This window comes from Branchiostoma lanceolatum, chromosome 13 (genome assembly GCF_035083965.1).
Source record: "Branchiostoma lanceolatum isolate klBraLanc5 chromosome 13, klBraLanc5.hap2, whole genome shotgun sequence".
In the NCBI taxonomy this organism is placed as follows: Eukaryota; Metazoa; Chordata; class Leptocardii; order Amphioxiformes; family Branchiostomatidae; genus Branchiostoma; species Branchiostoma lanceolatum.
In genome coordinates this window covers 1,244,147-1,266,439 of record NC_089734.1, presented here as the reverse complement: position 1 = coordinate 1,266,439, position 22,293 = coordinate 1,244,147, and the positions used below count along the sequence as shown (strand labels likewise).

Below are 22,293 nucleotides of genomic sequence, written 5' to 3'. Positions count from 1 at the left end.
CATAATGTAGAGATTCTGTGTACCTTTATATGTTCTAACTAGAGACAGCTTGCAGACAGAATAATTCAAAACATTATGAAGGGCTGTAAATACTAGGATTACATGCACTTTTGAACAAGATTGGAGCTGTTTAGTACTACCTAATTTTTCACTATAATTGTACATGTAGCACCAATGTAGGTGTCTGAGTGTGTAGGATTACAACTTTAATTCTTAATGTAATTGTACACTTAGTCTAGTGCACATCATATTTTGGACATTTGAGTGTTACCAAAGATAATCATCATGATAAAAATGAACGTTGTATTTTGAAGTTAGCCTTACAATTTAATATTCAAGCTCTGAAGAGACACAGTAAGGTTACTTTGTAATTATATTTTGCTGACTTGATACTTACTTATGTTGTGTACCCAGAATTTCTCCTGTGCACCTAAGCTTTTAACTTCGTAATTTACGCCTAATAAATGAATAATCTGGATATTTTGCTTTAATAGACTTTTTCACTTTTCCTGTCAGGACATGAGTTTACATCTAGAATGTACCGGTGGCCCGCTGCTTCACTACTTGGACCAAATTTAGTGGATCCGTGGGCGGGGGTTTGACCCCAGGGTCTGCCCCAATTGAAATAAAATTGCATTCCTTAATTGGATGGTGGCATATTCTTACAGGTGTCCCTGTGTTTGGGGGGATAAAGCAAAGAATCATTTAAAAAATCACATTTGCTACAGAGTGTTGCAAACTTAACTTGAAGGTAGCACTCATACTATGAGACAGTTAATTAAACTTGCCACACTGGGTGTTAGATATCAGCAACAGCACACACTTCTACATGTAATAGCATGCACTACAAACTTACTACTACAGGTCTGGGGTAACAGAAGTTAGCTCATTTTCAAGGTGTCAATGCAGTCCATTCACTGACATTGTATGGGCAGGAGTATTGCGTTACCCATACCAAACATTGCCAGTGGACTGGTATGACACACCAAGCACAGACACAATAGAGCCTGGAAGCTACCATTATTTCTGGGAGGAGGGAGGAACCTTTAGCATTCCACTGGCACCAGAAGAGCTTGTAGTGAGATACATGCAGGGAACTTTGCAGCATTGTAAAAGTTCAGAAAGTATAACACTATAAAACTGCCACTGGGCTTCAGTACCTTTTTTTGCACAGCAGTGTGGTTGATACTGTTTCAGACATGGCACAGGGAAGAACTTCAAATTTTCTCAACCCTTCAAAATATATGACTTAATCCATCCAAATGTAAGTCATCATGAAGTAAGAATTTCAACAAAACCTCAAGAAAATTGGCAAGCTACATACTAATAGCAAACGTAATCCTCCTTGGATGGTTTTACAATAACCATCATAATACAAAACACCATTAAACCTCACTTGATGTGCCTCATAATTAGGATGTGTGTTGTAGAGACGTTTGTGACACCCCTCAGCGGTTAGTGGGAATGGCCTGTTGACCTCCCCAAGGTTACCTGTGAGCACTCTTCTGTTACATTCCATTGTCTGGCTGGCCGCCATCTTACCTGCTTGCATACTTGGGCCTGGTACTGTACTCTAGTTTTCTTAGTTCTAGTTTACTAGTTACAGAGTCAATTTTTAGAATGGCTGAACAAGTAGGACAAGCAGGGCAGGCTGCAGCCCAACCTGCAGTAGAGGTGTTGGCAGAGTGGGGAAAGGAAGCAGCAAAAGAGTCGGTAAAAGAATGGGGACAGGTTTGTTTACGCATCAACAACCCCTGGGTGGCAGCCATTAGCATGGGTGGGATAGGTATTGGTGCATTCTACCTGACCAAAAAGGCCCTGACCATGCTGGCTGTCCGTCGGGCTGTTGAGAGGAGGGACCCCGACAACCCCGACCAGCCAGCCGACCCACAGGTGGGGTTGGAGGCAGAGGTGGACTCCCTCCTGGTTCCTGTCATCTTCTACTCCCAGCTGGGCTACCAATACTTCAACTCCATCCTGAACGGCCCCTTCCTTAAGGCCTGCCTCCAGACAGAGCTGGAGAAGGTCGGCTATAAGGAGCCCATCAACGTGAGTGTGGAGAAGTGGGAGCTACCAAACCTGCCGGAGGGGGGAGCAGGGCCGCTGATGGGGATGATGAGAGTTCAGGACTGGCTGGCAGAAATACCAGAAAAGGTACATATTTTTTTTTAATGACAACAAGTCCCTCACAGCTATAGAAGTAGTAAAAGGTAACTATATAACTTAAAAGGATGCTGATGCTTGATATCTTAGGTTAAATAACTTCCTTGGTATGGCTTTCAATACTTGATATCTTACAGCTGAAATTTCATCACTCACAAGAAAGTTATTTTTCTATTCCCTTTTTCCTGATCAAATTTCTTCCATACCTAGGCCACACCAATTTAATTCCTTGGTTCTCTGACTTTTTGAAATAATACTTATAGCATTAGTAGACAACCTTAAAGCAGTGGGCAGGAAGGAGAACTTGAATATGACTGTATTCTATCCATAAAACTGAGTGCTTCCAAGGTATAAGTCCTGGTCCTCTGGCTTTCTTTTCGACAAGTTTTTCCACTTAAGCATATTTTCAAAAAACCAACAAATTGCTGTGGCCCTAACCATTCATGAAATAAATTTGAGAAAAAAAACAGTTAATGTTACTAGTAACAGTTACAGAATTTTGATGCTCAGTATTCTGCACGTCCGTAGGTAAGCCTCCTTGACACAGCAGCAGGGGATTCTGGGATACCCGAGGATGCGTCCTCTGTAGCAGGGGTCTCTACGGTTGCATCATGGGAGGATGTAGAGGAGGCTGGACCATCCCAGGCTAAACGAGCCAGACTTCCCCAGCAGCCTCCAGCACAGGCCACACCTACTGCACAGCAGGCTGAGCTACAGGAGGGCCCACTGAAGAGGCAGAGAGCCGGGCTACTGAAGCACAAGGACTCACCAACTGCACAGCAGGCTGAGCTACAGGAGGGCCCACTGAAGTGGCTGAGAGCCATGCTACTGCAGCACAAGGACTCACCAACTGCACAGACATACCTCAAGGCCTACAGCTGCCTGGAGAGGGGGGAGGCCATGGTGACAAGAGGGGGGTACCAGGAGGGGGAGGGGGTGGAGCACCTGCTGGAGGGGGTCATACTGATGGAGTTTGGGTTACATCAAGTTGTTAATACAATCCTGTATGACCAGTCCGGGCTGCACCTGGACAAAGCAAAGCTAAATCAACTCACTTCCACACAGCTCCAGGCTAACCCTAACAGCACCCCCTATCTGCTGATACAGGCACTGCAGCTACCTTGGGGACACAGCCGGCAGCAGGCCATAAACCATGTGATCGACGTTGTTCTACAGCATGGAGAAACAGACCCCATGTACAAATATCTGGCTTACATATACTTTACTTTAGGCTTTACAATATATCAGCCAACCAGACAACCAGCCCCAGCCCTATCTGCATATGCCAGTGCCCTTATGCACAAATCTGACCACCTGCTAACCCTGTACTTCACAGCAGATTGTTCCAGGGGTGTGTCTGTCCCACAGACCATCAGGCAGTTTCACCACTACATCCACACAGCTCCTACAGACCATCTCTGGGTGCCCTGGGCTCATTACCACCTGGTTACCCTGTACGGCCAGCAGGACCCATCTGTCCACAGGGACAGAATCCTGCACCACTACAACATGGCCCAGCAGGCTGACAGGAACAGGCTGCCTGTGTTTAACCCAGTCCCCATTTGGCTAACAGACAAAGCCAAGAGGGTGTATGAACAAGTCATGGCACAGCCTCACAAGTGACAATGCAGTTCAATGTAGAACTCATGGTGAAGTAAATTTAGTACAATGTATGTAGAACAAAAACACAAAAGTCACCAGCAAGCAAGGCATGGACAATGGTTGAGACATCACAGCTACATGTACACGACACTACTGGACTTACTATTATAATAATCACTATGTGTGTTTTTTTTAACTATGTCATCATATTGAAATTATTGTGAACATAACTTCCTTGTTAGAAAGGCTAGTAGTATTATAGTGATTATAGAAATCATCATTATTAAATATAAAAGTGATAATTGTTTTGTAATAGGTGATCTTGAGAGACCATGGACATACATGTACATACCATGAGTCTTTGACATTTATTTCTGAATCAGTTTGTTCTTACATGATTGGGAAGAAATAACTTTGTTGCAATTTGGCCATCATCTGAAATGGAAATTGAATAAGTCTGTACACATCACACAATTTAGGTTTAGGGGAAGACATGAAGCAAAGCTTTTGTTACCAGCTTTCATTTTTACTAAATGGTTAGTATAGTATATCTCCATGAAGGGGATTGTGTTTTGATTTGCATTGCTTTCTTATAAATAGATTACCCAAAATGTTATACATGGATTGTCACAATATTTTGCTTGTAAGTAGCAAATTGGCTTTCACTGAATAAAGACAAGTCTAATTAAAAGTCTTGTCTCCCTAGTGACTTTGTTTCAAACTGCAACTGCAATGACATTGAGACAACTGGAGTGTAGAAATTGGAAGCCAAAATCCCCACCTCATAGGTGTCGCCAAAAAGATGTTTGCCTCCCAACTAAGGCACATGCCATCTATGAGCCATAATATAAATCAACTGTTACACTAAACTTAAATCACCCTACACCATATCAATACTAAAAAAACATGTTGTATTTTTCCAAATGCAATATTTACTGTCAGTTATAAAGTTTAAGTTGCATACACAAGGTAATTTTGCTTTGCCAGAATTGCCTCTTTAATTTGAAGATTCCCTGAGATATAATTTGAACACTGAGTCAGCTGTAAATTACATAATTTCAGTGAATAATTTCACCAGATTGGCATAGAAAATCTTTGATTTCATTTTAAATACAAAGAGTGTAATTCTATCAAGCACATGCTCATGTTTGTTATTGTTGACACAACAGATGGCCTTGACCTCCGTGACCATTGGAATGTTACAACACTAAACAAACATGGGGGAGGGGGGATCCTGCTTGCTACAGCACATGGTATAGTTCACAGTATACATGTTGTAGTAGATCGGTCACAGGTCTCTTATTATGAAGAAAAGAAATTGACATGCCAAGACGAAACTTGCAACAGTGTTGCAAACTAAGGAGACATTACCTTTTATAACTTAACTTGCCACAGAAATTTATTGTGCTGGATATCTGATACTGAACTTGCAGGCAACAACAAGTATCACAAAAAGGCTGCAGCCATGCAATATTGTCTCAATTTTCATGATGATTTTAACAATCCTTTCACTGTCATGGTGTGCCCAATACTACTGCAGCCAGTTCAATTTTTAAGTTCCCAGTGTTTGAATTTCACAGCAAGGTAAACATCAAGAGTTAAAAGTTTGCCATTGAAAAAACTGTAGTAAAGAATTTGTAAGACAAAGGAATGTTTGTTCTACAACAGGTTTTTGAGGTGAACAGTGAAAACTGCAGACATAAACTTTGTGAGTATGTCACATTCATTCATACAGTAGCCAGAGTGAACTGCAGACAGTGTCAATAGCCTGAGGCAACAAGCACAACAATGCTATGGGGAGATACCACAACTTTTAGAGGGTGAAATTATCGAATTTTTAACAATCTATTGGTGATTAAAGCCTTCACTCTGTTGGGGAATAACATGGCACTTACAATGTACATGAGGTGGTCACAGTTATTTCTGGCAGTGATTACCAAACAATGTTATACATTTAGTGATCTTCACAGGTAAGGTAGCTAGTATATAGAAATTTAAAACACTCTCAGAGTACGTAGCTAGTGGTAGAACCCAAACCTCAGGTTAACCCATTCATTCAACAGGGCGGGTGCAACATTTAAAGATAAAACAGGCAAATTGAAACACAAATCATAACCACACAGATAAACCCATAGCTCACTTATTGGTGTAAATGCAACAATCCAAATGGTTTAGTGATAATTACAGCTTATATCAGGCAGAAGTACATTAAAGGCAAACTGTTGGTAGGGATTCTTGTTTGCCTCCTAACATGTAGTGGGAACAGCCTACCTTTGTTGCACGTCATGAAAAATGCCTGAAGGCACGAGCACTTGTCTGGTCACATTCCACTTGTGGGGACAGGCCGCCATTTTACCTGCCTGGATACTTGGACATGTCATAATTTTCTTACAAGACAGATTAGAAAGTTTGAGTGCTGAAGAATGGCAGAACAAGGAAGAGAGGTTGTACCTCAGGAAAGGCAGGGTGCAGCAGGGCAACCACAACCTGTACAACCACAACCTATACAACCACCTGCTGTACAACCACATGCTCTACAACCACCTGCTGTACAACCCCCTGCTGTACAACCACCTGCTGTACAACCACCTGCTGTACAACCACCTGCTGTACAACCACCCATGCCAGCATTAGAGGTACAATGGGGGAGTGCTGTCCTCCGAATCTACAATGAAAACTTGGCCCTTGGGTTTGGGGTAGCTGCTGGTTTGGGCATTGGAATCGCTGCCTTCTACTTTGGAAATGTCAATCTTGCACTGCCAGCAATCCGCAGGGCTATCGAGAGGAGGGACCCTGACAACCCCGACCAGCCAGCCGACCCACAGGTGGGGGAGGGGGTGCGGGAAGGCTCCCTCCTGGTTCCTGTCATCTTCTACTCCCAGCTGGGCTACCAATACTTCACCTCCATCCTGAGCGGCCCCTTCCTTAAGGCCTGCCTCCAGACAGAGCTGGAGAAGGTCGGCTATAAGGAGCCCATCGACGTGAGTGTGGAGAAGTGGGAGCTACCAAACCTGCCGGAGGGGGGAGTAGGGCCGCTGATGGGGATGATGAGAGTTCAGGACTGGCTGGCAGAAATACCAGAAAAGGTGAGTGATGATAAATATTCCTCTACCTAGAAGTAGTGAAACTTTAAGATATATATTTTAAGGGTGTTGCTTAAATGCCAGAATTCACTAACTTGCAGCCGAGCATTTTTCATTTGATATCAAGTAGCTCAATGTTTCCTTGTTTTGATGTCTCTTACTTGAATTAGACTTTGACTGCCTACCCCAACCTCACTATGTTGAAGTCCACAAGCTTTTTATATTGGTATCACACATTAGGCACTTAAAACAAAAATAAACATGTATGGCCAAGAATAAATAACCTCCTTGGTATGGCTTTTAATATTTGATATCTAATAGCTGCAATTTCATCATGCACAAGAAGGGTTTTCTTCTTATCGCCTTGCTCCTGATCAAATTTCTTCAATAAAGTTATCCTCAAAATATATCTGAAAAAAATGCAGTAACAAAATTCTGAACTTCAGTTTTCTTCATCCCCCCCCCCCCAGGTAAGCCTCCCTGACACAGCAGCAAGGGATTCTGGGATACCCGAGGATGTGTCCTCTATAGCAGGTGTCTCTACTGTTGCACCATGGGAGGATGTAGAGGAGGAAGAGGCTGGACCATCCCAGGCTAAACCAGCCAGACTTCCCCAGCAGCCTCCAGCACAGGTCACACCTACTGCACAGCAGGCTGAGCTACAGGAGGGCCCACTGAAGAGGCATAGAGCCAGGCTACTGCAGCACAAGGACTCACCAACTGCACAGACATGGCTCAAGGCCTACAGCTGCCTGGAGAGGGGGGAGGCCATGGTGACAAGAGGGGGGTACCAGGAGGGGGAGGGGGTGGAGCACCTGCTGGAGGGGATCATACCGATGGAGTCTGTGTCACCTGGTGATGTTAACACAATCCTGTATGGCCAGTCCGGACTGCACCTGGACAAACCAAAGCTGAATCAACTCACTTCCACACAGCTCCAGGCTAACCCTAACAGCACCCCCTGTCTGCTCTTACAGGCACTGCAGCTTCCCTATGGACACAGCCGACAGCAGGCCATAAACCATGTGATCGACATTGTTCTACAGCATGGAGAAACAGACCCCATGTACAAACATCTGGCTCACATGTACTATGCTTTAGGCTATACAATATGGCAGACCACCAGACAACCAGCCCCAGCCCTATCTGCCTATGCCAGCGCCCTTATGCACAAATCTGACCACCTGCCAACCCTGTTCTTCACAGCATGGTGTTCCATGGATGTGTCTGTCCCACAGGCCATCAGGCAGTTTCACCACTACATCCACACGGCTCCTATAGACCATGATTTGGTGCCCCATGCTCATTACCGCCTGGTTACCCTGTACGGCCAGCAGGACCCATCTGTCCACAGGGACAGAATCCTGCACCACTACAACATGGCCAGGCAGGCTGACAGGAACAGGCTGCCTGTGTTTAACCAAACCCCCAGTTTTATAACAAACCCAGCCAGGAGGGTGTATGATCAAGTCATGGCACAGACTGGCAAGTGACCATGAAGTTCAATATATTAAGTATACAATGTACCCTGTGAAGTAAATCAGGTACACATAGTATACTACAGGACATAGAGTAACTGGGAAACAGAAAAGTCAACAGTAAGCAAGACATGGCCGATGTTCAAGACATTACAGCTGTAGAGATGCTAGACGTACCCTCAGCATACATATTTTGATGAATATGTCATCATATAGAAATAAGTGTGGACATTAGTTCCTTGTAAGAAAGACATGTAACATAATGTAGTGATGATAGAAATCATCACATTAATCATAATTGTTACGTAATAGGTGATCTTGAGAGACCATGGACATACATACCTGAGTCTTTGACATTTATTACTGAATCAGTTTGTTCTTACATGATTAGGAAGAAATAACTTTGCTGTAATTTGGCCATCCTCTGAAATGGAAATCGATACGTCTGTGAACATCCAGATGGCTGCTTTAGGTTTAGGGGAAAAATAAAGCAAAACTTTTGTTACCAGCTTTCATTTTTACTAAATGGTTAGTATAGTATATCTCCATTAAGGGAGACTGTGTTTTGATTTGCATTGCTTTCTTATAAATAGATTACCCAAAATGTTATACATGGATTGTCACAATATTTTGCTTGTAAGTTGCAAATTGGCTCTCACTGAATAAAGACAAGTCTAATTAAAAGTCTGGGCTCCCTAGTGACTTTGTTTCAAACTGCAGCTGCCCCCCAATTGGCCATGACATTGAGACAACTGGAGTGTAGAAATTGGAAGCCAAAATCCCCACCTCATAGGTGTCGCCAAAAAGATATTTGCCTACCAACTAAGACCCATGCCAGTTATGAGCCATAATATACAACACTATAACCCTGTGTACATCATATCAACACTGGAGAAAAACAAGACAAAAATTATAAAATTCCTAACCCAATAAGCCACTATTTCCTGTATTTTAAGAGTCATAAATTTTGTGATTCAGAAGTAAAGTTTTCCCTCTGTCACAGCCTCATTCTAAAGCCAAATACTGACTTTTTATAAGATTAATGAAGAGTAACTGAGGACAAAAATACAATACCTCCTTAAGGTTTTTATTAGTTATTTAAACATGCAGAACTTGAATAATGTAAATAAGAAATATTCTATGAATAAAGCTATAACCGTTATTGACTGTACATCTGTATAACCATGCATGTAGGTTTTATTCCTACTAAAACCCAATCATTCCCTATGTATTTAGTACCTATCTGCATACTGTATCAATACACATATAAACCAGGCTAAGAAAAGCAACTTCACCCAAAGAAAGAAGACATTTGAATCCGGCTTGATGCTTTCCATAATTACCTCATGGCATTGCAACTTCCCTCTAGTTCATGTAGTTCTGTCTGAATGATGTTTCTTAGTAAACCAACTGGTGTGGAGAAATGCAAGATGAAAAGGCTTCACCCCTGGGGTGTTGCCAAAAAATGTCTGGCTCTCCAACAAGGCAGCACCTTTTATCAGACATTACACAGTTAATGATTAGCTATGTTCAAACAAGGCAGTCCTTTCACTACCTTAGAGTCAACATTGTCCCAAAAAAAACAATCACCAAACTTACTACAAAACTGTCTTAAGTGTTTGAAATGAGGTTGATATTTATTAAACTATTTTAATTCTGTTGGATAAAAATTTCAGTGTTTTTGCAACAGGACTTTTATTTCAAAGGAGAGTTTATCTTTTGCACATGCTCAGTTCGAGCCTTTGGCTGCCCGAGCCACATGACAAACTGACCTCTGGACTTTTACCTTAACGTTAAGTGGTAGGGACGCCATTTTACTTGCGCTTGTAAGAGGGCTGTATCCGTTCATAGAATGGCTGAACAAGTTGGACAAGCAGGGCAGGCTGCAGCCCAGCCTGTGATGGAAATGTTTGCAGAGGCAGGCCGGGAAGCAATGGCCGTGTGGGGACGAGTACATCTAAGGATTCACAACCCATGGCTGGCTGCCGGGTTTGGCATAGGTGCGTTCTACCTGGCCAACAAGGCCCTGACCATGCTGGCTGTCCGTCGGGCTGTTGAGAGGAGGGACCCCGACAACCCCGACCAGCCAGCCGACCCAAAGGTGGGGGAGGGGGTGCGGGAAGGCTCCCTCCTGGTTCCTGTCATCTTCTACTCCCAGCTGGGCTACCAATACTTCACCTCCATCCTGAACGGCCCCTTCCTTAAGGCCTGCCTCCAGACAGAGCTGGAGAAGGTCGGCTATAAGGAGCCCATCGACGTGAGTGTGGAGAAGTGGGAGCTACCAAACCTGCCGGAGGGGGGAGCAGGGCCGCTGATGGGGATGATGAGAGTTCAGGACTGGCTGGCAGAAATACCAGAAAAGGTAAATGATGGTAAAAAGTCCTCACAGCTAGAAGTATATTATATAAGGTTATGCATGGTGTTGGTTAAATGCCAGAATGCACTAACTTGCAGCCCAGCACTTGAAAGTAACTTAGCTCAAAGAGTGATTGTTTCCTTGTTTTAACCAATTAATGAGGTTTTATAATATGAGACTTGAACTTATGTCTACCCCAACCTTAGAATGGCCAGGTCTACATGTTTATATAGATGTAATGGTATCATACAAAATGTTAAATAACCTCCTTGCATGCTAATAGGTATTGGCTTTCCATACTTGATATCTTACAGATGAAATTTTGTTATGCACAAGAAGGTTACTTTTTCTATCACCTTGCTCCTGGTCAAATTTCTTCAATTAGCTATCCTCAAAATAAATCTGAGAAAAAAAAAGTTACAGAATTCTAATGTTCAGCATTTTTCACACACCCCCCCCAGGTAAGCCTCCCTGACACAGCAGCAGGGGATTCTGGGATACCTGAGGATGTGTCCTCTGTAGCTGGTGTCTCTACTGTTGCATCATGGGAGGAGGCTGGACCATCCCAGGCTAAACGAGCCAGACTTCCCCAGCAGCCTCCAGCACAGGTCACACCTACTACACAGCAGGCAGAACTACAGGAGGGCCCACTGAAGGGGCTGAGAGCCAGCCTACTGCAGCACAAGGACTCACCAACTGCACAGACATGGCTCAAAGCCTACAGCTGCCTGGAGAGGGGGGAGGCCATGGTGACAAGAGGGGGGTACCAGGAGGGGGAGGGGGTGGGGCACCTGCTGGAGGGGTTAGTGCTGATGGAGTATGTGTCACCTGGTGATGTTAACACAATCCTGTATGGCCAGTCCTGGCTGCACCTGGACAAACCAAAGCTGAATCAACTCACTTCCACACAGCTCCAGGCTAAACCTGACAGCACCCCCTGTCTGCTCTTACAGGCACTGCAGCTTTCCGAGGGACCCAGCCAACAGCAGGCCATAAACCATGTGATTGATGTTGTTCTACAGCATGGAGAAACAGACCCCATGTACAAACATCTGGCTTACATATACTGGGCTTTAGGCAATACAATATGGCAGAACACCAGACAACCAGCCCCAGCCCTATCTGCCTATGCCAGTGCCCTTATGCACAAATCTGACCACCTGCCAACCATGTACTTCACAGCATGGTGTTCCATTGGTGTGTCTGTCCCACAGGCCATCAGGCAGTTTCACCGCTACATCCACACAGCTCCTACAGACCATAATTTGGTGCCCCATGCTCATTACATCCTGGTTACCCTGTACGGCCAGCAGGACCCATCTGTCCACAGGGACAGAATCCTGCACCACTACAACATGGCCCAGCAGACTGACAGGAACAGGCTGCCTGGGTTTGGACCAGCCCCCAGTGGGCTAACAGACCAAGCCAGGAGGGTGTACGAACGAGTCATGGTACAGACTCACATGTGACAATGCAGTTCAATCTAAATACTATGTACATTGTGAAGCAAATTTAGTTGTATAATGCAGAACACACAGCATGCAACTGGGAAACAGAAAAGTCAACAGCAAGCATGGTCAAGAAATTACAGCTATAACACTTACAAAACTTACCCTCACCATGTATCTTTCAATAACTTCAGTTTGTATGTCTGATATAATTGTGAACAGAGCTTTCTTGTTGGAGAGACATGTATGTCATGACGATCCATAAAAATCAACATCATTTTCACCCTAATAGATGATGTTGCGCGAACCGGTGCAATGGCCTAATGGGTAGAGTGTTCGCCTTGCATACGGTAGGTCGTGAGTTCGAACCCCGGCCGGGTCATACCAAAGACTCTAAAAATGGTATATACTTCTTTCTCTGCTTAGCACTCAGCATTTGGGAAAGAGTATGGTAGTTAAACACACACATCACTACCAGCGGACCAGCCCCCTGCTGTAGTGACTTGCACTTGTGTGGCCCAAGGGCTTCGAATGAAAGATGGACGCCCCCCTACGCATCTTCGATGCATGGGACCACTTTAACTTTAACTTAAGATGATCTTGCAAGACCATAGCCTGGATACCAGACCTTTCGCGCGATGCGATGATAACCCCTTTTGGGCGGGGAAGATCTAGTAGTAGGGATACAGTTGGCACCCGGGAGCTCTGATTTCTATCATCCATACCCAAATCCTTGCCATTTTTTTCAGTCTGCTTGTTCTTATGTTCCAGGAAACAACTCATTGTATATTTAGTAGGAGATTTAGTAGGACAAGCAATAATCATACAAACAGAACAGTCTGTTGACTACAAATGCCACTCTTAGACAACTTAGAAATTATGTACTTAAATTATAGTAAAATTGGTGTCTCCAATATGGTGCAACTCTAGTATAATTCAAGAACTTTGCAACAAAGGCTAGCATGGAACAATCCTATAAATCAAATGCATTTCAGATTACATTAAATTCTGTACTTATCTAGACTAAGTATAGTTAATCATAAATAGCTGTATTGTTGTTCCATGTACTTTTATGAAGGAGATTAATGTTTTCACGATTGACAGTTTGCAAATAGAATAGTTAAAAACATTACGCATGGATTTTGACAATGTTTTGTTTGCAAGTTGGACTACAATGAATAAAGAATGATTAATATTCAGGCTCCCAAGCAGCTTTCTTTCAAATTGCAGTAATTATGATCAGGGCTCGAAATTCATTTTTGAAAATAGGTGCACTGGTGCACCCAACAAAAATAATTAGGTGCACAGAAAGAATTTTGGGTGCACCACATAAAATAAAAGTTGAATGTCAGCGAAACATAATTACAAAGTTTAACACTCCAACTTAAAATTCAATCTGTTATTGTATAGCTAACTTCAAGATTTCAAACAAGTAATACATCAAATAAAGTTTAGCTTTTTCTGATACTTAAATTTCAGTATATTTTGTGTACTAGTGTACAATTATAGTACCTTTACCCTATAGAATACAAAAGAAGCTAGGTGCACTGGTGCACCCACAGTCAAAAATTAGGTGCACATGCACCCAGTATTTCAAGCCCTGATGATGGAAGAACAAACTCACATGAGCAGTGTCCTGAGTACCTTCAGGTCTGATACAAGCTGTCTGGTCTTCCAACTCTGGTAAAGGGAAGAAAAATTATGATTAGGTTACGAAAGGAGTTATTATTTACAGATGATACACAAGCAGTGATTTTGACCAGGGTTGTTTGAACTTTTTTTATAATTTGGGGATGTTTTCCAAGGTCATATAAATTTTCATTTTTCTATGCTATATGCCTGTTTGAATCGGGCAATCCTTAAACTACCCAAGGTGTGACAAACCAGAAAGTACTACCTGACTGAGTGTGTAAGACAAGATCCATTCACACCAGGACACTTCTCTTTTTTATGAGTATATTGGCAAGTTCTTAAAGTTAACAGATCATGAGGCCTCCAAGTAGCTTAACATTCCATCTGAAGGTCTTTTACTAGCCGTCACTACCAAAGAATGGACAATACATACCACCAGTCCTACCTTACCTTAGCACCTTAGTTCCTAAGGTAAGGTAAGCCGTCAGTACCACAGAATGGACAATACATACCAACGGTCCTACAGATGAAATTATCATACATGTCAGCTATAGAGATGAGACTTATAATATATGCCAAAGAGTTACTAAAGCAACTGGAAAACATTTTCTAAATTTTCTAAATTTCATCCAGTTGCTTGTGTAACAGTTTTTGGCGTATCTTATTACCTGAATGTCTAACCTTCATCAACAGCTTATAATATGATTGTAATACCACTTACCAGTTGGTGCCAGACAGGGTCCAGCTGCTGCCTCACCACCTGGTCAAAGGTCAAGCTGATGGCATTCTCCACTGTCAGGTCCTCCGCTTCAAGCTGCGAATTTTGACAGAGTGCATAGTTGAGCTACATCACAAAACATCACAGGTGGCATCACGATGGCATAATGACAGGCTGAGGGTGTTTAATTTTGAATGTTTTAATTTGACTAGCTATGTCAGTGCCTAAGTACCCCAAAGAATAACTACAGTAACTACTTTTCAACAAATTGAATCAGTACGTATTATTACGAAAATTGTTAGTACTTACAAAATAAGTCGAAATTTGAAAATACAGTATCCCAAAACTTGCCGGGTCTGCAGGTTTCGAAAACTGGAAGTGAAATGGAAGTTCCCCTAGAGATACAGTCACTGTGCTATACTTACAGAAGGGTTGAAGACCCTTAGCTCCCTCACACAGGCCTGCATGATGTCCAGTATGGCTGTCTGGATGGCAGTCATGGAGTCTGTCATGTGCAAATGCAGCTCAACCACCTCGGGCTGCAGAATAAACACAAAAACAAATAAACAAACAAACAAACATCAGGGTCAAACCTCTCCATGGAAAAGAACCCAACACACTTATCGAGTATGTATTAAAAGTATTACGTAGGGGTGACAATACATCCTTAGCTTAAAACACCATAGCCATAGCAAGGATGCATTGCATTAAGCATCATGTTTTGTCCTCAGTCTTAGGTCAGCCTCCTTGCATTTACCTTACATTATGCTAACTAACTTAATTACTTGGAGGTCAAGGGACTAGGTAGGCAGGTATCTGTACCTTATGCTGGGACAGGAAGTCCTGTATGGAGGCATGAAAGCGAGGCCACAGGTACAGCTTATGATACAGCCGGTGTGCTTAATTGGCTTAACGAGAGTCGTAACAAGGATACATTGCACATTGCTTCAATCCATCTGCCCCAAGCATTTAGGAATCCTATTTATGGTGGCCTGTGACCATCTACAGAGACCATTTTCTTCTCCCTATAGATATACTGACCACTACAAACAGGTTTGATTGTAGTTTTATACTATAGACCACATGTACCTTGTGCTGGGACAGGAAGTCCTGTATGGAGGCGTGGAAGCGAGGCCACAGGTACAGCTTGCGCACAAACAGGTTCTTCATGACTCTCTCCACCTGGCACATCCCCGAGTGGAACGCTGTCGGGGCATCCGAGAACGCTTTGATGAAACCTTGCTGTAGGAATACAATATCAATGATCTATAACCCTTCATAGGATATATAGCCTAGGTATCATCATCCGTTGTAACTACTGGCTCAATCCTTTTGTTTGCTAACCAGGCTGTACTCAGGCTATACAATGTAGGACATATCCCCGAGTGGAACACTGTAGGGGCGTCTGAGAACGCTTTGATAAATCCTTGCTGTAACAACAATACACAATTAATCAATCAATCAATTCATCCATAAACCTTCATAGGGTACCAAGTAGTACACTGTCTGTCAACGTGTCTGAGATCACTTGCTGAAACCCTTCTGCAACAAAAACACATCAATCAATCAATCAATCAATCAATCAATCAATCAATCAATCAATCAATCAATCTTACTATCTTTCCATACCCCTTCATGGGGCACATCCCCTACTAAAATGCTGTATGGGTGTTTGGGAGTGCTTTAATGAACACTCACTGTTACAACGTTGATCAATCAATAAATTGACCAAACTAATCATTTCTTACAATCAATAGTTGATTCACTGGTTACTTTTATCTGAATCTTTGATATTACATTTTGTATCATTTCCCACAATCATGAATCATTATCTTGGTCAAACCTTTGTCTGTCTTATGTTATTGATAAACAACTTTTCAATTTGACCAGTGTTGCTTCAACTATGTACATGTATCCTCTAACCTTGTTTTTCTGCCTGTACAGTCTCAGGATGAACGCCTCTTGGCACGACTCAATGATTCTGGAAGTGAAAAACAGAAATTCTCTTAATTTTTCCATCGTAAGCTGTACCTTGAAAGTAGAAGCAACTGGTTGTATATCTTTAGTTATCATTAACCAAGACCCCAGATTTAAGTATCCTAAAACTATTGATATATCAAGACTGTATAGACCTTTCAAGTACACTGTGACTTCTCATAATGCTGTGATCATAAGGACAGCTGCAAATTCCTATAGCTTAACCACCCCCCCCCCCCAAGGAATCTTATTTGTAATTACCTGTGTGCCCTGTAGACCAGCACCCCTGTGATCAGGTCCACAGGTATCCTGTCTGTTAACATGTCCACTACCAGGATACGGGAGGTCACAAACAGGACTCCACCGGACAGGTACAAGGCTTTCCTGGAACAAACAAACAAATAAACAACATCTGGATCAACAAGTATCCTGTCTGTTAACATGTCCACTACCAGGATACGTGAGGTCACAAACAGCATTTCAACGGACAGGTACAACGCTTTCCTGGAACCATTGAACAATTAATATTAAACACATATATTACAAACAGCACGCCTCCAGACAGGTACAATGCTTTCCTGGAGCAAACAAACAAACAAACAAGCTTTATCATTCTATATTACAAACAGAACTGCATCTGAGAGGTGAAATGCTTTCCAAGAACAAACAGATAACAATCATGACAGTACAGTACAATCCCCCCTAGCTACCGGTAGATAGCTTTAAAAGAACACTTGCAACTTAACTAGATGTGTGTATGTTAAGTGGACAGGCTGTTCAGTGTAATTATAACAAGCTGATGTATTATGCTGAAGGGCAATTATACCAGCCATTAACAAATACAGATACAGAGACTGGTGTATTATGCCAGCTATACAGATACAGATACATTACGCCATCCCCATAGCTGTACTTCATAACCACCTGTTGAATAGGTGTGGATCATTGGTTGAAGGTTATAGGTCGGGTTATAACCTCTATTCATAACCACCTGTTGAATTGGTAGGAAGGTCATAGGTTAAAGGTTATAGGTTATGGCTGTATATGTTACCCACCTGTCTGTGATGCTGTACTCGTTAGTGACAGACTTGGGCAGGGGAGACACACCGGCAACACTCAGCTCCTCTATCAGGTACTCCTGGGCAACAAGTACAACACTATCACAGAAACAGAGCTATGTAACCTTTCTACACACTACATAATTTACAAATGTAAGCAGAAGGCCACTAATTATAAGGTATGCCATGCAGTGTACACTTGTCTTCAAGTAGTTTAGAAGGTTTCAAACCTGTCTCAACGGTCCTTTTATCTTTTGTTTGTCGTTTCTTAAGCAAGAAAAGAAGGGAATTTTGTACTGGACTGCTACAGCTACATATTAAACAATAGCTGTTACTATACTGTTAACTTGGTAGTGCTTTGTTGCCGAAGATCATGATCACTGGCAGCTATTAATGTAAAATGAAGTATATTTCACACTGATAATTGTGATTGTTGTTCATGATGGTCTATAATTTTCCTCACCTCCTCCTGCTGAGTTGTGTTGATGACTATGACAAGGTTGGAGGCATCACAGTACAGCTGGAGGTAGTTCAGCAGTACTCTGTCTGCACCAAGGCCTCTGTAACATAAAACAGTTTATAACAGTTACTATGGTACCAAACATGGTACTGAACATGGTACACAGTACAGCTGGAGGTAGTTTAACAGCACTCTGTCTGCACCAAGGCCTCTGTAACATACAACAGTTTATAACAGTTACTATGGTACCAAACATGGTACTGAACATGGTACACAGTACAGCTGGAGGTAGTTTAACAGCACCCTGTCTGCACCAAGGCCCCTGTAACATACAACAGTTCATAACAGTTACTATGGTACCAAACATGGTACTGAACATGGTACTGAACACACGTACACAGTAGAGTTGGAGGTAGTTTAACAGTACCCTGTCTGCACCCAGGCCTCTGTAACATACAACAGTACATAAATATTGTCCCAAACATGTTCACAGTAGAGTTGGAGGTACTCTCATCTCCCAAATAAACGTACCGGTACGTTTATTTTTTTCAGCCTCAAAATCCACCCAGTACGTTCTTATTTTGGACAGTACGTTTATTAATTTTTTGAAAATCAGAGTTTTGCTAACGAGGGATCCCATCAAAATCGAAAGTTTGGGTATTCCTGCCCATATTTCCCCGACATTTTTGCTCATAATTTGCTATTTTTCGGTCTAGCGGCGTTGATTTCCCTGCTGCTATGACCCGGCATTTGTGAAATCCTGGCGGTACTAACAAAGTCAGTCGATCTCGATACAAAGTAAATGTTGTTATCTCAGACAAAATAAGACGCCACACTTAAGTTTTGAAATCTATTTTTCATATAAACAACATTGACAGTCTTTTCCCGTTCTAGACCATCTGAATTCTTACAGTGATCGCAAAATTTACGCTCGAAAAAGACAAAAACATTGCCAAAAGAACAACCTTGGAACAACGTAATCAACACCATGAATGCTCAAGTTACCATTGAGTCGCATGTAAATTCTACTCACGTGAAATACAGCCTTTCCTAAAATCTTTTAGAATATGAAAATAACACCACATTATGACAGTGTCTTAGCATTAAAAACTGAATAATACTTTTAAAATCTACAAAAACATTTAAATCCTACGGTTCCTACCACAAACATGAAAATTCAGCCCTTGGAAAATCGCCACAGTACAGTAACGCACGCCACTAGAAGTTTCCCACGGACGGAAGAACTCACTTCTACCTACTGAGTAGGGGAAACAGCTCTTTTTGATCTTCCAATAAAACTCTTTTGTCTATGTCAGAAATGTGTGGTATTTCAAGAAAGTGAATTCCCACTTAATAGTTGATAAACAACACTAAGTTGCAATCTTTATTCAGTAATTATCACCTACGATGTTTTGACAAAAATCACTCCCCTACAAACAAATTGGCTGAGTATTCTCAGAACTTCATGTAGCTCTCTGTTAGCCCCGCCCCTTACTGTCTGTGTTCCTGTGTTCGGTGCCGCTCTGTCTGACTCACGCTTTGATGTGTAACATGAGAACCCTGTGGTTTGTGGCAATGTTTTAGATGTAACCAAGGAACTTTTAATCAGAAAGAGAGAGCACAAAATAGAGCAAGCCTGAGATTTCTCACATCTAAACAATGAATTTGTTGACAACTAAGTTTCTCAAAATGAAAGATTTTTTCTGCATACATCAAGGATAATTTTTGGATTTGAAATTATTTAGATTGCAACAACACAATAAAGGAGAATATATGATAATGTTCTTTATAATAAGGTGATTTTGTGGGAAGCATATACTTCTAGTAATGTTTACAAAATTAATCCATGTTTCTATATGCAATGCATACATGATAAATGGAAAGTTGAGAAAGAAAAAGTACTAGTAACAACTAACATCATACATGTCATAGTTCAACCTTTTCTACATGGCTTTTACAAATACGTAATACTTGTATTTTCATCGGATATTCAGGATATGGTAATTTTCTGTTCAAGTTCTAAATGTTGATACATTTGTACAAGGTGTTACCCATGCAAGTGAACTGAGAAGTTTGGCAACTACTTCTGTTTTAATGATATGCCAGTTTATACAACAATTTTCCTTGATCACTTGGTTCAAGTTCCAAGTAGAAAATACATGTATTATGTACATTTTCACTTGTTGAATTTGAAGCACCGTTGGCCCCCGCGGGGAACCTTTGCCCAATTTTTCCAAAAGTGGAGAAAATGATTATAATTTGAACAAGATATCTACAGTTATTCGGTTCATTATTTACATACTTATATAGAATATGTAAATGAAAAGAACCTACCTGCTTATCATCTTCTTTCCCTAAGACAGAAGTAGCATGGACACAGTTAACGTGTCAATTTGGTAATTTTCCGGGGGGTACGTTTATTCCGGGGGGTATGTTTATTAGATTTTAAAAATTTGTCCAGGGGGTATGTTTATTCCGGGGGGTATGTTTATTTGGGAGATGAGAGTAGTTTAGCAGGAGTCTGTCCACACCAAGGCCCCTGTAGGTTAAACATTCTTACTACTTGTACTTGTAAGTTTGTTGAACATACAATGGTACTTAACTATACTGTAGTACCAGAAATAGTACTTAAAATGGTTAACAGCAGAGCTGGAGGTACATGTTGTTCAGCAGTACCCTGTCTGCCTAGTCATAACCAAGAACTAGTATGATAACATATATACTGGTATATATGTACATATGTTACAGAGGCCTGGGTGCAATGTCTGCGGGATATGAAAAGTGTAAAAGCTGCTTTTGGTTTAGTGTATACAGTACATCTTGGTGTGCCCAGTGCCACTGTGGACATCAGAAATCAGATAAACAGAGATGCAAAAGCTGTCAACATTCTGGTGTACCAGCACCAGGTGCAAGGACACATGTGTGACTCTCTCAGGGAAGACATCTAAACCTGCAACTAAAACCCCAGAAATCTCAAGTCTACATGTTTTTGTAACTTAGAACTTCAAACTGCCCAGCCCCTACTTGACCGGTTTCAAATGGGCAAATTTTTACAGAAGTGGGTGATTTCCGGCAGAATTCCTGTAACTGGAATCCCTGCATGCTAGTAGAATTTTTGTAAGCTCTACACAGGTTCAAGAAATCATGATTTATGCCATACACATGGTGGCATTCCTCTTTTCTTGTAACATTCAACCATTTTTTACATTCCAAGATGAGGTCAATTTGACGTACTACTGTAGTAAGTTTGCAAAGCAACCTTAATAGATTAAGGACACACCAAACATTGTTCTTGCGTTCCAAGATCACGTAGCAGACAAGGTGAAGGCTCTGTGAGGGTTCCACAGCCAGGTGTGAGTCTGCAGTGCGTAACTGGTACGGAGGCTGCCATTTGGAAATGATAACCAAGATAAGGTTTATCCTATGCCAGGTGCAACTTTCAGGGTGTCCTGGAAACTGTCTGCTTACGTATCACCGTAACTATAGCTATGTGATAGATATGAACTCAAAAATATCATTTGATGTGTCCTAAAAGGTTGTTTACTAACTTATTTACGATGTCAACATCATTTTTATGAACTTGAAAGGTAAGAAAAAAAAGTTAATTATTTCAGGGATTCGAAGAGCTGAAGAACACCATGTGTTACTGTGTACATGATGTAATCAGAGACCTTGGGTTACCTCAGCAGGTTACGTTTAAGGCCGCTGTGACAGAGGGTTCCATGGACAGGTGTGAGTATGTACATGTAGTGCGTAACTAATACAAGGACTGTCATTTGGAAATGATAAGCATGATAAGGGAAGCAATGCCAGGTGCAACTCTTGGGTGTCCTTTAAACTGGTCGCCCCTGAAACTGTGTCTGTAGATCAAATTGCCCTGTCAAAAAGATGACAGACGGTCAACGAAACGTTGACTGTAAATATCTTGTTATCCTGTGTCGGTTTATGTATAATTTTGTCAAATATACTGGTCCTTGGTCATATTTCAGTGATAGGGGGAAAGGTACTAGTACATGTTCATGATCACCTCCTATCTTATTTTTATTGTGAGCTGAGTGTTTTACACCGAATGGCGGTTATACAGGCTATATAGATACAGATGTTGCCTTGACTTCCTTTGTTGTTGTTATTCTACGACTATCATCTCGCTCTAGACGTGGTCTCTACTAGTAGATGCCCCCCCCCCCCCCCCCCCCACACACACACGTTAGAACTTAATAAAGGGTGTGCCAAAACAGAGATGTCAAACTGTTAATCAAAAATTCGCTACACTGTGTCTTGTCATGGACCAGGTTACGACCAAAATTATAGGATACGA

The 22,293-nt window shown here is 41.9% G+C and overlaps 4 protein-coding genes across 4 annotated transcripts in view; 3 read left to right on the top strand and 1 right to left on the bottom strand.

Moving 5' to 3' along the window:
* LOC136446819 (DNA repair endonuclease XPF-like) overlaps positions 1-22,293 on the bottom strand; it is a 38,119-nt gene that overhangs the window by 15,504 nt on the left and 322 nt on the right. The window contains exons 2-9 of the mRNA XM_066445417.1: positions 17,979-18,075; positions 17,513-17,595; positions 16,719-16,841; positions 16,404-16,461; positions 15,570-15,722; positions 14,906-15,019; positions 14,484-14,576; positions 13,755-13,810 (exon numbers count right to left, since the gene is read on the bottom strand). Of these exons, the coding sequence (XP_066301514.1) occupies positions 13,755-13,810; positions 14,484-14,576; positions 14,906-15,019; positions 15,570-15,722; positions 16,404-16,461; positions 16,719-16,841; positions 17,513-17,595; positions 17,979-18,075 (777 nt within the window). The remainder of the gene's footprint in view (positions 1-13,754; positions 13,811-14,483; positions 14,577-14,905; positions 15,020-15,569; positions 15,723-16,403; positions 16,462-16,718; positions 16,842-17,512; positions 17,596-17,978; positions 18,076-22,293) is intronic.
* On the top strand, positions 1,511-12,151 carry LOC136446974 (uncharacterized). Its single transcript, XM_066445634.1, has 3 exons — positions 1,511-1,786; positions 10,327-10,688; positions 11,144-12,151. Exons 1-3 carry the CDS (start codon positions 1,621-1,623, stop codon positions 12,149-12,151), a joined length of 1,536 nt encoding a protein of 511 aa, XP_066301731.1. The 5' UTR covers positions 1,511-1,620.
* LOC136446979 (uncharacterized) lies at positions 1,793-3,786 on the top strand. Its single transcript, XM_066445638.1, has 2 exons — positions 1,793-2,154; positions 2,692-3,786. Exons 1-2 carry the CDS (start codon positions 1,825-1,827, stop codon positions 3,784-3,786), a joined length of 1,425 nt encoding a protein of 474 aa, XP_066301735.1. The 5' UTR covers positions 1,793-1,824.
* On the top strand, positions 5,516-8,341 carry LOC136446978 (uncharacterized). Its single transcript, XM_066445637.1, has 2 exons — positions 5,516-6,851; positions 7,319-8,341. Exons 1-2 carry the CDS (start codon positions 6,189-6,191, stop codon positions 8,339-8,341), a joined length of 1,686 nt encoding a protein of 561 aa, XP_066301734.1. The 5' UTR covers positions 5,516-6,188.

Excerpts from the sequence above, each read along its gene's own strand:
- LOC136446974 (XM_066445634.1), top strand. The coding sequence starts at position 1,621 with ATGGCTGAACAAGTAGGACAAGCAGGGCAGGCTGCAGCCCAACCTGCA. Across the intron at positions 1,787-10,326 it reads CATTAGCATGGGTGGGATAG|GTGCGTTCTACCTGGCCAAC; the intron begins GTATTGGTGCAT and ends GGTTTGGCATAG. Across the intron at positions 10,689-11,143 it reads TGGCAGAAATACCAGAAAAG|GTAAGCCTCCCTGACACAGC; the intron begins GTAAATGATGGT and ends CACCCCCCCCAG.
- LOC136446979 (XM_066445638.1), top strand. The coding sequence starts at position 1,825 with ATGCTGGCTGTCCGTCGGGCTGTTGAGAGGAGGGACCCCGACAACCCC. Across the intron at positions 2,155-2,691 it reads TGGCAGAAATACCAGAAAAG|GTAAGCCTCCTTGACACAGC; the intron begins GTACATATTTTT and ends GCACGTCCGTAG.
- LOC136446978 (XM_066445637.1), top strand. The coding sequence starts at position 6,189 with ATGGCAGAACAAGGAAGAGAGGTTGTACCTCAGGAAAGGCAGGGTGCA. Across the intron at positions 6,852-7,318 it reads TGGCAGAAATACCAGAAAAG|GTAAGCCTCCCTGACACAGC; the intron begins GTGAGTGATGAT and ends CCCCCCCCCCAG.